Here is a 15,470-nt window from a genome sequence, read left to right as displayed (position 1 = left end):
ATTTGTGGCATTTAAGGGCAAAGTGTGGAGTAACTAGGTTCATTGAAGGGGTTATTACTGTGCTAGAGGATGTTTTGTTTGTTCATTGGTATCTAATAGGAATGGTACAATTTACTTAAATTATTTAGATGGCTGAGCCATCTCCCCATTGATCGGTTTCTTGTAGCTTGCTGTAGTGAATAGACTTAAAGGCTTCGTGCCTGTTTCCACTTGCAATGGGCAGGATTATACTAAAGCTCTCCTTCACTACAGTGGGCAAAAATTGTCTGGGCTGTAGCAGTCAGGCTTCAGTCCATCTGTTGATGCTTTTTGATCTTAACGTGGGTCGATTTAGGCATTATGAATTCTTTTCAATGTGCCAAGTGAATTACTGGGCCTGTGTTCCACATTGTCCATCTAATTACACTGCATACAGCCAAACTACTGCATTTAAATTTGTTAACCAATGAGATATTTGTGTATTTTGTCTAATGGTTTTAGTTTCTCATCTGTAGGTTTGTCGGTCCCAGGGGTTCATGGGGCCTTGGCTCCACTCGGCATGCCATCAGCAGCTGCAGCAGCTGCAGCCGCAGCTAGTCGTATTGGTATTCCGGGGTTTGCCTCTGCAGCCAACGCTGTCCTGCTGATTAGCAATCTGAATCCTGAGGTTAGTGTGGTATCTCCTAGTTTTGTGCTACATGTCTGCATAAGCACAGTTCCCTTTCATTAATCTGTTAACTGAAATTCTCCAGTTCTCATTCTTGAGAGCTTGAGGTGAGAATTATAACTTGAAGACATTTATTACTCTGGCTATCTCTCCACCCAATTTAAATTACTGTCAAAATATATCCCCACACAATATTTGGATTGTTTTACCCCAATTTAACCCCCCGCCACCTCCCATGTTCAGCTTTGCCTATAACTCTCCAACTTCATGAGTGTGGATTTTTAAGAAGGAAATGTGCATTCTGACTAGTCACTAACTCCTTTCCTTTCCCTCACCCCATGACAAACTTCTGGCCTTGCCAGAAGTGCACAGTTGGTATTCAGTAGAAATTTGATTCTCTTATTCTGCTTTAACACATTATAGATCTATAAGACTGCATAGTCCAGGTTTCCAATGCTTTTATGGTGTGCAGGTGCATCTATACTTTCCTGCCCAGTCCTGAAATGCGATGTAATCTCCACACATAGTATTACAGTAATATGATCCCAGTGTAAACAAGATGTAGGTAGCTCTTCAGCTAGGCACTTTGGAGTGATTTTGCATGCCAATGTTTCTAACTTGGTTAATTTCAGAAGAAATTGTAGTAGAAGTGTAACACAGCTTTGATTTCACTTGAGTGTACAATGTTGAATCTAATTGCTACCCTTTGTGTTGCATGTATTAATTTAACTTTCCACTGAGAAAAAGCCAAAGCCTTTTAGTTTATTGCTCCTTCCAGTACTTGGGTGGCTTTCAGTAAACTTCCTAACCTGTCACTGACCAACTCTTCTAATTTAGAGAGGCTGCAGCGCCTACTCTGGGATCTGGAAGTTCTACTGTGGCTGATCACGCAAGTTTTGTAAATCTCATTTACGTTACATGTGCCAGTGCAGCAAACATCAGTACAATTTTAGTCTTACACTATCTCCCCCTTTTTTTTTTGCTAAACAGTGCCTCACTAGTCCATCACTACCCACCCAAGCTGTCAGCACTGGTATCCCTACTGTTGTGATTTAGTTAACTCAGCACAGTGAAGTCTCAACTGTTGTCCAAAAAGTCTACAATTTGAAGCAAGTTGTATTCAAGCTAGCCCTGGAGCTCTGGGAAGTTTTTAGGTTTTAAACAATCGTTAGCATGTAATCCTGCAATACTTAAGTGATCCATGCAGCTGGACTTCCATTCTGTGCTGACTTTGCTTTACAAGGTTTCTGAAGGGTTTCCTGCTTCATCCCTCTCCTTTGTCCTAGAGTTTATCTCCAGTTGTCTTATCAGTTCTTAGTTGTAACTTTATCACTATCTTGCCATACAGTGTGTTCTTTTAGAAGGTAGCTTGGGACAAAGTGAACAGTTTCTGGTTGCAGAAACTTTGTGACTGGCTTCTCTTTGAACCTGTGTTCAATCCACTTGGTAGTGGGTCGTAAGAGTTTCAAGAAATAGTCAGCTTGACCTGGCAATTCCCATAACTTAGTTGAACTTGCTCCTAAACTTGAAATTTATCCTTAACTACTTGGTTTTACTTTGTTAAATGAGCTCTGTTCCAAAATAAATTTTCTTGGCACAGATGAGATTAAATAGAGCACTTAACTGCCACTTTCATCAGTGGGTGGAGCAGTGGCAAGTTCAGGTCCGAATAAGATTTTGGAAGGGCCCTGAAAGATGGGGAATAGTACGTTTTCAAGGCTCGTTGCTATTGGTAACTTCTGAACTGTGTTGCAAGTGGCCATCTCGTGGCAATGGTTTGAGCATTGAATGTTCACATTGAAGTAGATTCATGTGCTATTCCACAACTTTCTATTCCCCTCTTGCTGTTTCTCAGTACTCCCAGTATTGTGCTTCAACTATTCCATCCAACTTATATTTGAGCTAGAGATTGTTACTTGAGTGCTGTTGACTTGCATACACTACTGTGCATGTGATAGTTTCCTATTTTGAGACTCTCATCACATGACAACTCCAAGGTTTTTGTTTTAAAGCTGTTCAGTTATCTGCAAGATGTCAACTATTGTATGTTCAAGGAAGCCTTAACTTGCTAATGGACCTTTGCTAGGGCGGTGAAGGCAGTTGTTTTGTGATCAGGCAGTAATGCCTATGGGGTTTGGGGTTAAATTCTACTCCAGAATGATGAGTTAGCTGAATCTAGCATGGACAGCAGATTTTCTTGAATTTGGAAGTATCTGAATATTATAACTTGGTACTGTGCATTGATAAAAGGATCTCAAATGTTTCATTGAATCCAACATTATGCTGGTAACACTTAAAACTCATGGCTTTATATAAAGTAGTTACTATTGCTGGTCTTGAATGTGGATGGGTGTAAGATCTCAATGAAAGGAAAAGGTGCTGAATCTTATGCACACTTTAGATTTTGAGATGGCTTTAATCTGCAGCCTTTGAGTAAAAGGATAGTCTCTTTTTTTTTAAATCTTTATTTTAATCCCTTTTCCTTTAGCATGTGTTCCTCCTAGGTGAAGTCATACAGCCTTTTATTTTGTGAAGTAATGGAAGAGAATGCATTGATCAACCAGATGGAACACTACATATTTCTCAAGTGTACTGACCTGTTTTATGCTACTTTTTTCTTTCCTTCCCCTCCCCATCCCTTTCTCCCTTCCTTCCCAAACTTGATGCGGATTCCTTTGTGAACTGACTGCACGGTCCCCATGCTTCCTGTGCTTCAACAATGCTCTTCGGACCAACCTGCCCCTCAATTAACCATCTTGAACCATGATCCATGAACCAATTCACCATTCTGTGGGAACCACCCTTCGTTGTGGATGATTCGTTCCATCTTCGTTCTCCCTCGATTCCTTTCCTCTTCCTGTCTTCCGCTGCCTTGCTCTGCTGTCCTTCTAAAGAGAGTTACGCCCCAATGCCTCTTTATTCTTTTCGGTATGTTATCCTTAGCACTTTATTATCTGTTTTTATTATTTCTTGTTTAAAACTTTATATTTGAAGTTTGCAGTTTGCTATTTCAATGCATAATTTCAGTTCAACTATAATTTGCATTAGTTTGATTCTTTGATTTGCATACATTGCTCAGTAATGCATGTTTGGGTGCTTTGCATGCCTTTGTAAATCTTTAAACTTGTATAGATGGCCTCATAGTAATTTCTTCAGCTTTTAATTTAGTCTGACACTGAATTTCATTCTCCTGAGTGCTATGATTTTCGTAGCATCCTAATTCTGAATTTTGTTAACTAGGAGAAAATTGATACATTGATTTTTGAAACTTTGGGTTGCGATTGCATTGCATATTGGCTCATGGTATAGAATAGATGGGCAGCGCCTGTTAACTTCCTGTGTCTTCTGTTAAGGAGTGTATGGTGATGTGCAGCGTGTGAAGATACTTTTCAACAAGAAAGAAAATGCCTTGGTTCAAATGTTTGACTGTACCCAAGCTCAACTGGGTAAGTCTGCAGTCAGATCAGTCCAAGAAAGCTTTAGCAATTGATGCTTGCGAAAAGTTTAGTTTAGTGATACAGCACTGAAACAGGCCCTTCGGCCCACCGAGTCTGTGCCGACCATCAACCACCCATTTATACTAATCCTACACTAATTCCATATTCCTACCACATCCCCACCTGTCTATATCTCCCTACCACCTACCTATACTAGGGGCAATTTATAATGGCCAATTTACCTATCGACCTGTAAGTCTTTGGCATGTGGGAGGAAACCGGAGCACCCGGAGGAAACCCACGCAGACACAGGGAGAACTTGCAAACTCCACACAGGCAGTACCCAGAATTGAACCTGGGTCTCTGGAGCTGTGAGGCTACGGTGCTAACCACTGCGCCACTGTGCCGCCCTGGGTGGTATAATGGTGCTTTATATTCAAGTTGGTAATGTCCACTGCCTTTTCTTTGATACGTGTGCTCAAAATTTAACTGGATTAGCAGCTGTGTAACCAGTTCTAATTTGTGTCTAATTATTCAATACTCATCTTTTCTGTTTCTCCCGTCCCCAATTTTTCAAAATGTGCACAGGTTACAGTGCAGAAGGTGGCCATTCAGCACATTGGATCAGTAGCAGGTCTTTGCAAAAGCAGCTCATAGTCCCACTCCTCTGCCCTTTCCCATAGCCTTGCAGTTATTTTCTCGTGCTTATCCAATTCCATTTTGAAAGCCAAGATTGAATCTACTTCCACCACACAACACAGGAAGTGCATTCCAGACTAACTGCTCGTGTTTTTATAAAAGTTTTCACTTGTGTCACCATTGGTTCTTCCAATTACTTCACCTTGGTGTCTTCTGGTTTTTGACCCTTCTGCCAATGGGATCAGTTTCTAAAGTGTAATGCCCAGAATTGAACACTATACTTGGCAATTGAGGCCGAATCAATGTTCTATAAAAATTGATTAATACACCTTTTGTATGCTAAGTCTCTATAAAGCCCAGGATCCTATTTGCCTTTTTAACCACTTTCTCAACCTGCCCTTTGATTTGTGCACATGCACATTGTGTTTTCTGGAGAGTCGAGCCTTTGGCTATTCCTGAGACGAAGAGGAGTTGTACAGAATCTGCAAGTCTGCAATTATCCTGCAGCTGTCCCTTTTGAACTTCAGGTGTCACTATAGCTAGTGGAAGAGGATTAACCTTTTTCTTTTGTCCTCTTTTCTTTCCTAGAACCCTCTCTCTTCCCATGACCCACCCTAAATATTTATTGCTTTGTGGTCCTGAAGAAAACTCAACCTTCTTAGAACACAGATTCTCAGCATTATTTTTCACATATATACAGAGAACACCCAGATGTTCCTCACCACATCTCTCAACTCATCCACTGTTGCTAAACCATGAGACTGCTTATTTGGCATCCCCCTCTGTGCCAACAGTCGGAGACTAAATCAGTCTGTGTTTGACGCAGAGGTGAGCTTCTGACCACATTCGCAGTCACAAGAATGCCTGTCTCCACCTCTAACATCACCCAACTGTCCTGTCTCTGCTCACTTGCTGAAACCCTCATTCATGTCTTTGTTAACCTTTAGACCATTGTAATGCACTTCTGGCTGGCCCCTCTCATTCTACCGTCTAAACTTGAGGTCGTCCAAAACTCTGCTGCCCATGTCTTGCAGCAACTCCTGTTCCCCTATCACCCCTGTGCTCACTGATTTGCATTGACTCCCAGTCAAACAGCATCTTGATTTTAAAATTCTCACCCTTGTTTTTAAATCCCTCCATAGCCTTTCTCATTAACAAAGGTGGCCTTGAGGATGAGTTCATAGTGTGTATTTGGGACTGTTTCTTGGAACAGTACATTCTGGAAGCAAACCAAACAGGATATTTTGGACCTGGTAATGTGTAATGAGACAGGATTAATTTCATAAAGGATCCTCTTGGCAAGAGTGATCATAATATTGAATTCAGTTTGAGGGTGAGAAACTTGAGTCTGAAACATTGGTCGCTTGGAGGATGAGACTGGGAATTAAACGAGGAATGGTAGCCTTTGAACAAGTATTTTGAATCTTCACAAGACACAAAAATCCCAAGAATAGTAGAAATTCAAGGGACAAAGTGGGGGAAAACGTACAAGGAAAACTAATTGGAGCAAAGGGTGACAAGACCTCTGGACCTGATGGCCTGCATCCTAGGGTCTTAAAAGAAGTGGATGCATTGATTAATTTTCCAAAATTCCTTCTTCTGGAAAGGCCCAGCAGATTGGGAAAACTGCAAATGTAACTCATGCAGGAGAGGAGGGAAACAGTGGGACACTATAGGCCAGTTAACCTAACACCTGTCAGAAAATGCTGGAATCCATTATTAAGGGCGTTGTAGCAGGTCATTTAGAAAATCACAATCCAGCACAGTCAGTGGTTTTGTGAAAGGGAAGTCATCTTTGACATATGTTAGTTTGAGGATGTAACGAGCAGGCTAGATAAGGCGATCAATAGATGTAGTGCATTTGAATTTCCAAAAGACTTTTGATAAGGTGCCACAAAAAAAGTTATTACTGGACCAGATAGGAGCTCATGGTGTTGGGGCAATAGATTAACATGGATAGAGGATTGGCTAACTGGAAACAGTTGGGAGTAAATGGGTCATTTTCAGATTGGCTAACTAGTGGGGCACCAAAGGGATCAGTGCTGAGGTCTCAACTACTTACAATCTATTAATGACTTGGATGAAGGGACTGAGTGTATTGTAGCCAAATTTGTAGACTATGCAAAGATGGGAAAGAAAGCAAGTTACGAGGAGGGTAGGTTGTGAGTGGGCAAAAATTTGGCAGATGGAGAATACTGTGGGGAAATTGCGAGGTAGTCTACTTTGGGAAGAAGAGAAAAGCAGAATATTTAAATAGAGAGACTGCAGAATGTTACAATATAGAAGGATTTGGGTGTCCTCTTGAAGAATCACTAGGGATTAGCGTGCAGATACAGCAAGTAATTAAGGCACATGGCCTTGCAAGGGGGACGGAGTCTAAGTGTTGCTAAGACCACTGAGTACTGTGGACAGTTTTGGTCTCATTTAAGGTGGGATATACTTGCATAGGCAGTTCAGAGAAGTTTCACTAGGTTGATTCCTAGATGAAGGGGTTGTCTTGAGGAAATGTTGAGCAGGTTGGGCCTCTACTTATTGGAGCTCAGAAGAATGAGAAGTGATCTTGGGGGGGCTTGACAGGGTAGATGCTGAGCTGTTTCCCTTTGTGTGGGAATCTAGAAGTAGGGGGCACAGTTTCAAAATAATTTCCTCAGGGTTGTTAATTGTTGGAATTCTGTACCCCAGAGCAGTGGAGGCTGGGTGATTGAATATATTCAAGGCTGAGTTAGATTTTTGACCAGGAAGTAAAGGTTTTAAGGGTGGGGGGGGGGGGTGGGTGGTGCGCGTGGTGGCAGGCAGGAAAGTGACGTTAATTGAATAATGGAGCAGGCTGAAGGACCAAATTTCCCTATCTGTGTAATCTCCAGCCCCACAACCCTCCATGTCTGTACTCACCCTTGGAACCAGTGATTATTTATTCGTTCAGAACCACAAATCTGCAGTCCATCAAGCAATTTGTTTATTTGACTAATTGAATATAATGCTGATCTTTCCAAGTGTCTTCACGAGAGTCTTTGTTCTCTAACCTAGATGCATTGATGCCAATTGTACCAATGCTACTTCTAAGATTGACTCTCCTGTTCTTTTCCCTAGCTATGAGCCATTTGAATGGTCAGAGGCTTCATGGGAAGACAATGCGTGTGACCATGTCCAAGCACCAGACTGTGCAGCTTCCCCGTGAGGGCCAGGAGGACCAGGGCCTGACCAAAGACTACAGCAGTTCACCACTGCATCGCTTCAAGAAACCTGGATCGAAAAACTTCCAGAACATCTTCCCTCCTTCTGCCACCCTGCATTTATCCAATATTCCGTAAGTGACCATTTTACAAGCTGGCACTGAATAATGGTATGCAGCTGAAATTCATGGAACTTATCAGCTCCAATTATTTGCAGCCATATTAAGCAAACCAGAAGCTACCAGAATGCTTGCATATATAGATTGCTACAGATAATTGGGAAAGGGGAACAGTTTGAACAGTGGGATATTCTCCTGCTTTGAATCGCTAAACAAAATGCACGTTCCTGTCTTGAGCACAAGGGCTTTACTTGGAACTTTGCATTTGGATCTAATGATGGGATCACAGTAGAAATGTTCTTTCGTTTCTGGGTACTAATGGATCTACGAAGCCTTGCAGCAAGGTTTAAGTTAATTTCAGATTCCCTGCAATTCTGCATTTTTTTATTCAAATGGGTTGCATGGACTGAACTTTATATATTGAGGCTGAGGTCCCCAGCTGTAATACTGAATGGCCTGAATAAGCCAGGCATTTACCTTCTAAATCACATTTCCTGCAGAAGGCATGAGAGGTTATTTGAAAAAGAAACTTGGTGGTTTTATATAGTGTCTTTTATATCCTCCTGCACTTTAAAAGTACTTCATTGGCTTTGAAGTGTAGTCACTATTGTAATGTAGGAAACGTGCAGCCAATTTATGCACTGCAAAATCCCACCAACTGCAGTGAGGTAATGACCAGATTTAGGTGTTGGTTGGTGATTAATATTGGTCAGGAGGACTCTACTTTTTGAATAGTGCCCTGGGATCTTTAAGTCCACCTGAAGGGCAAATGGGGCCTTGGTTTAATATCTGAAGATAGTTGACTTTCAGTTCTCTCCTGCCCTCCTTTTATTAGGTGAATATACCGGAGTCCTGCAGCTTTTCTGCCATCTCCTTTTGGAAGGAGAGCTGCAGTGCACACGTTTGGCTAGTAATAGGCAAGTATGCCATATTGAATGGACTGAGTATTGAACTGATCTTATAGGCCAGCTGCAAGGATTTATAATGGCCTGTTTTATTCCAGACCTTCTATTACTGAAGAAGATCTGAAGTTGCTGTTCTCGAGCACAAGTGGCATGGTCAAAGCATTCAAGTTCTTTCAGTAAGTTTCATATTCTGATCTGACTTTTATATCTCATGCTTGAGATTGTGACCCTTCTCCTTTTGGATACTGAGTGGAGTTTAGCTCAGTCTTTAATATTGAAATCTCTACTTGTAACTTTAGGAAGGATCGCAAGATGGCCCTCATCCAGATGAGTTCAGTGGAAGAAGCAATCCAGGCTCTCATTGATCTTCATAATCACGACCTTGGAGAAAACCATCACCTCAGGGTCTCCTTCTCCAAGTCAACCATTTAAAGCTCTGACATGGACTTCCAGCCATTCTCTGGAGTCCAACTTAGCTTATGGGCACAATGATTATCTTATTCCAGAGACACCACTAGACCTCAAAGCAGCTACATAGCTGAAATACCCAAAAGTGACCAGTTTTTAAGAAAAGCAAACTTTTGACGTTTACTGCAATGACATCCTGTTTTATAGTGGCGATGCTGCCCGTCTCAATCAGTTTATCACAGATTGGCTTGTGCTAGTGTTCAGCATTTGAAATTCTTAAGTTTACAGGTTGCAAATATTTCTCTTGGATCACCCAAGCCTGTGCACCTAATATCAGGTCTTATAAGCCTTTTAAATCTTTTCCCCTTTGGGTATCCATACCACTATAATACAGAAGTGTGGATAATTTAAGCATATGCTCTACTTTCATTTAAATGATTATCCCGTGCCTTATGTCTTTATAATGAAACAGGGGCCATTTTATAATTGTAAGTCTGTTTCTGGTTATGTACTTTACGGTTTGTTTCAAGCAATGTTTTGTTGCTTGTTTGCTCTCAGATGTTGCTTGCCCAAATTGCAGGAGGTGTATTTGGGGAGGGTGGGAGGTGGCTAGTGGAGGCACTGGGGGAACTGAAGGGAATTGGCCTGTAGTATCCTTAAGTTAACCATTTTATCCAAGTTACTAATTTGCAGCTCTACCCATCCATAACCTCAGGTTTTGGTTATATGGGTCATTGTACCACGACTCTCTGGTAGCAAGCTTTCTGGATGCCAGTTTGTTTTTACTCACCCCATTCCTTTTGATTTCTCCTCCTTGCACCCTCTCCCCTTCCCACTGTTTGGGAGTGAATAACTATTTATCATCAACTGCCTGGTGACCTCACCTTTTAATCTGTAACTTTCAACCAGTGCAAAACCAGGCTGTTGAATTTCATTTAAGCAATTGAAGCAGTGTACATGTGAAGGTTGCGGCAACCTAACAGCTGGTATAGTTGTAATGTACCAGTGTTTAATTTCAGCTGGCTAGCTGTCACTTTAGGGTTGTACTGTCTTTTTTGTACTGTCTCTTTATTAAAAAAAAAATCCTATCTGCCAGTTATGTTGGGTGCCACTGAATCAAACTAGATTAAGGCAATTAATTGCATGGATATAAATGGGTTGCAATTTTATCCACCTCATGCACCTCCAGGCCTAGTCTACAGGTGTCTTTTGTAATGAAACATGAATCTGTTCAGCCTCGATCCAGAAGGGCCCTAGTCACCCCAGTAATCCTAGTTAGTGATTTGGTCTTATCCTCGGGAGGAAGCTATTCTGCCTTTACAAAGGAAAATGCAGTTGTCTGGTAACCAGGAACAGTCCCAATTTTAAATGGCTTGGGCTTTCTGCCTCTATATTCAATATCTCTTGTATGTATTTTATAGTTGGGGTGTGTTTTATTATTTTATAGAGTCCATAGAATGTGTATTTTCTACCTGTATTTTGTTTAGTATGATTTTGATTTTAATCAATTTTTGAGCTGAAACTTCTGCTCTGTACACCTGCATTAAGTGAGAGCCTGGCCTCATGGCAGTGACCAGTGGCATGGTGTGCAGTTATGTTTTTTATGCTGTCTTTGGTAATTTGTTTTCAGTTTACTTTTGATTTTGTATATTCCTTCTGGGTTCAAATGAGAGCAGATGTCCTGTCAATCTGTCTCTTTGCCACCTAGTATTTCCATTTTTACCCTGCCTTGTTCCCTTATGCATGAGTACAGCATTGACAAAGAGGTTCCTACAGTATTAAGTGCTCATTATAGTTCTTGATGAAACTTCTGCCTTTGTACAAAGTGGCTGATTTGGCTGCTTTAAGCCTTTTAAGCATTGGATGTTGGCCCCATATAAAAGTACTATATTGATTCACTTAACACAGTAAAGGCATTAGTTATGAGTACAATCAAACTCTCAACCTGTTACCAGAGTTTCCTTTGAGTATGATTCAACAGATTAACAGGAGTACAGTGGGGATTGGGGGGGGGGGGGGAGGGGAGAAGTAGTGCTTTTCCTGAAAGGTAGAAGTCTGCATGGTGATGTGGAATGGATAGAAGAATGTTCCATTTGTTGAGAGTAAATACCTGGGTAGTCCAGTGGTCTCCAAATGAACAAAGAGTTCTCAAGCTACCTGTAAGATAACTGATTTTACTCTGGAGAAAGTTATTTTTGCTTAGATGTGGCTTTCACAGTCTGCTCTGTAAATACAGGCCTGTACAAGTCCCTGTGGGGTTGAATCTGTAGACCTTGCCATAGCACTATAATGAAGTAGTGGTCTTACTGCATTTTTCCTTTTGGACAGATAAGGACATTTCCACTTTAGTTGTGTAGCACAGCAAATTGACATGGAAGAATGGGTTTTGTAGCACTTTCAAACCCTTCTGGAATCTACTGAGTCCCAACACCTTTTTGAAACCGTTAATACTCTTGTTATCCACTACTGCAAAAGAAGTTGACACTTTGATTAAACAAATCTTTGCTAACAATTCATGGTTTCCCTATTGTCCAAATGTAACCAATCCCCTTTTCCTTCAGATTAGTGAAAAGATACTTCAAATCCACTTCCCAAACATTCCATAGTTTGGGCTAAATGCTGGAGTTATAATGAACATTTATACACTTTTGACTGATCCTGTGTATGAGTGCTTATTAGTGACCATGTTAATGATCCTGTGCCTAAACTAATTAATGAGCAATAGTTTACTTTTAAGAACAGAATGTTCAGGTTGACGCATGTCAACTGCTTAATGGATTTTTAGGTTTTTTTTTTCAGGGTTTCATGGACCAAAGTTGTTGTGCCTTCTGAAGTCTTAGTTCTTCACATTTTACTATTCCTCTTATAGCCCTCAGATGTGATTTGTAATGCATCGTGAACCGAGTGATTGGCAGTTGTATGTTTAGGGGATTCACTGCTGGATTCAATCTGTGTTCCTTTAAAACTGGGAGGTGCTGCCTACTTAATGTATGCAGTTTTCATACCAGAATACAACTCTGCCTCTATTTTTGTCCTTGGTTTCTTTAAAGAAATATTCCCTCTTTTCAGCTGTAAAGAATGTTTGGAAAAAAGGTGTAAATATTCATAACTTTTTTACCTAGAGAGGCTAAGGGGAACAAAACCGGTTTTTATATGGAAGCATTGTCTTGTATATTTTGATTAAAAAAAAACAGCTGTCAGGTTTCATATGTAAAAGGGTTTTTCAGAAAACAATTCCTCTTCTATTGAGAAGAATGTTTGTAATGCAAAGAGAAGATTAAAATAATTTTCTAACGAATTTGTAGCTGTATGAATACATTCACCAATGTACCACCATTTCAAATTATGCAATTTTCCTTTTGCAACCATTAACAGCTCTGGCCAATGTAGTACTTGCACCTTCAATAAACTGCTTCATTCTTTATTTTCTGTCCTTTTTTGTGTCTGATTGCTGTTCCTTTTATCTAAATGTTTCAGCTTGTCTACTATTATAACTGTCATCACGGCTACTAAGGGCTTGTTTTAACTGCCCCATCATGGAAGGAAATGCATTGCTGTTTCTGTTTACAGTTTTCTGTTTTCACTTGATTGCTATTCTTTTTAATTCAGTCCTACTTGATCTAAAGCATCAATGTTCTTATATAATGAAACACTTTGACCTTTTCTCTCCTCCCACCCCCAGCATCTCATGCACACTACATAATTAGCCCTCACTCTACATATGCACACCATGCTGGCTAGTTAAAGCCAGCTCAGTGTAAACTGTTTCTAGTTGGTTGCTTGCTAAGTGGCATCAGCCAGTGACCCAGCTGAACTGCAAAATGGGTACAAGTTTAAGAACTGCTTACTGGTGTGTCAAACTAATCTTTGGTCCCACCTTGCTGTTTATTGAATAGCGAACTCTGCATCTCCCACTATTTGTTCAAAATTTAGTTGCAAAGTGACTTGGGGCCAGAGCACAAAGTGCTCCCATTTGCCTCTTTTATTTTGCTCCATCTCCCTAACAAGCCAGGCATTTAATGCAGTGAGCAGCATTAATGCGTTCCCCATTGATGAACAAAACCAGTTAAATGCAGAGGTGATAATGAATAACCAAGTAAACTTAGTGGCTGCATTGTTATCCTGAGCTGTAAAACATCTGTAATCCACTTCATTGATTTGTTGTCTTTAATTCTGCCTGCAGTGCTACTAAAGACAGTGCTTGTTTGCGTTCACTCCTCACCTTGGTAACATGGGTGTGTATCCATTCTGTTCATTTCTGTAATTGTGTTCTAATCAGAGATGAATTATTGCACTTAAGCTGATAGCTGTCAGCTGATCTGATCACCCACTCTGTCAAAACATTTTTTAACTTCATTTCTAGCTGTTTAGCTTACATTCCTCAGTCTGAATTTGCAACATAAGCATTGTTGATATTTAAGTTTGATCTTAATTATGTAATAGCTAAAAGCAGTACAGTGCCATACAGCCCATGGAGATCCTAGTCAGTGACCAGTGCTGGAGAGCATAGTTGAGTTTGACCTGCACACTGTCTACACTTGCCTATGAAGCTCAGGTGTTGCCCATACTTGTCCTGGTCCTGAGTCCATCTGGTTTTGGGTGGTGGACAAGTGATGAACATCCCTTCTCTGTTCTAATTTGAATATATTGAATAATGAACACAACTAGCATGGATATTGGCACACTACTGTTAAAGCTGCCTGGAATTGCCCTATTCTGAGCCCTACATCTATCAATTAGCAGTTCCATCTGGGTCATGCAAAGCCATGTTGTGTCTAAATTAACCCTTGATGCATTTGCAGAGCACAGAAGTGCAACAATTTGATCTGAAAGGGGTTGTAGAACTATCCTATTAAACAATGTTTGTCGAGATGCCTATGTTGTACTTGCACCTATTTAATCTTGACTGGTTCAAATCACCCCTACTCTAATTGCCAGGGCCTCCAACTTAAGTGCTGTGTGCAGTTTTGGTCCATTACAGAAAGGATATAATTACACTGGAGAGGGTACAGAGGAGATTTGAGTATGTTTCTGGGACTGGAAAAATGCAGCTATGAGGAAAGATTGGATAGCCTGGGGTTCTTGGAACAGAGGAGACGATGAGAAAAGCAAAATACTGTAGATGCTGGAAATCTGAAATAAAAACAAGAAATGCTGGAAATACTTGGGTCTGGCAGCATCTGGAGAGAGCAGCAGAGTTAACATTTCAAGTCAGTGACCCTTCAGAACCAGTTCTGAAGAAGGGTCACTGACCTGCAACGTTAAGACTGAGGGGAAGTCTGATTGAAATGTACAAAATTATGAGGGGCTTGGATAGAGTACAGGTGAAGGGCCTATTCACCACCTTAGCAGAGAGGTCAGTGACTAGGGGGCATCAGTTTAAAGTGATGGGTAGAAAAATTAAAGGGGAGCTGAGGAAAAACTTTCACTTGGGTGGTGGTTCTGGAATTCACTGCTAGGGTAGTTGAGGCAGAAAGCCCCCAACTTGTTGAAAAGGAGTCTGGATATGCACCTCCAGTGCTGTAATCTGCAGGGCTATGGACCTAATGCTGGAAGGTGGGATTAGAATAGGTGGGTTGTTTTTTGGCTGGTGCACACGATGGGCCAAATGACTACTTTCTGATTCTCAGTGTACTGATGCTTTTGGAACCTTAACCATGTCAAATTAAACTAACATTCGCGGTGGGTTAAATGTTTTCTGCAAGGGAAAAATTGGGTCATTTTCACAATGATAACCAGACAAACCTCTGACCTGTTGCACATTGTACCTCTTGCTGAAACTAATCCATTCAGTAGAATAGTTGAAGGGGTTCAGATGTTTCACTTCTATTAACAATTGCCAAGTGTATTATTCATAAGTGTACAACTCCTTTGTGTATTTTTTCTGTGGAACGTTTAGTTACCAGAAAACAGTTGGAATGAACTGTGATGCAATGCATGACAAATTGACAGATTTATATTGCCTTATTCAATCTGTCAGCTTCTGCAGTGTACAAAGTATTACATAGTATAGAATCATTATTAGTGGCATGAGAGGATTCTAATACATTGATTTAACAAAAGTGGCAGTGGAGAGCAGGGCCATTTTTAACTTCGACATGTTGTGCAAAGCAGGGTCTGGTTATAGCAAGAGATTCAAAACC

General features: G+C 40.8%; 1 protein-coding gene across 9 annotated transcripts in view; it reads left to right on the top strand.

Moving 5' to 3' along the window:
* Positions 1–12,751, top strand: part of LOC137351820 (polypyrimidine tract-binding protein 1-like) — a 33,691-nt gene extending 20,940 nt beyond the window's left edge. For 8 of the 9 annotated variants that reach the window (XM_068016692.1, XM_068016690.1, XM_068016688.1 and 5 more), the window contains 6 exons: positions 495–646; positions 3,541–3,574; positions 4,000–4,092; positions 7,813–8,029; positions 9,018–9,095; positions 9,219–12,751. In XM_068016692.1, the coding sequence (XP_067872793.1) occupies positions 495–646; positions 3,541–3,574; positions 4,000–4,092; positions 7,813–8,029; positions 9,018–9,095; positions 9,219–9,351 (707 nt within the window). In that variant the 3' untranslated portion in view covers positions 9,352–12,751. Of the gene's footprint in view, positions 1–494; positions 647–3,540; positions 3,575–3,999; positions 4,093–7,812; positions 8,030–9,017; positions 9,100–9,218 lie in introns of those variants that run through there. The other variant, XM_068016693.1, reaches the window with a different exon arrangement.
* Positions 12,752–15,470: the final 2,719 nt, after the last annotated feature.

This window comes from Heterodontus francisci, chromosome 36 (assembly GCF_036365525.1).
Source record: "Heterodontus francisci isolate sHetFra1 chromosome 36, sHetFra1.hap1, whole genome shotgun sequence".
NCBI classification, from domain to species: domain Eukaryota; kingdom Metazoa; phylum Chordata; class Chondrichthyes; order Heterodontiformes; family Heterodontidae; genus Heterodontus; species Heterodontus francisci.
The sequence above is the reverse complement of the archived record's forward strand: the minus strand, read 5'-3'. Positions and strand labels throughout refer to the sequence as shown.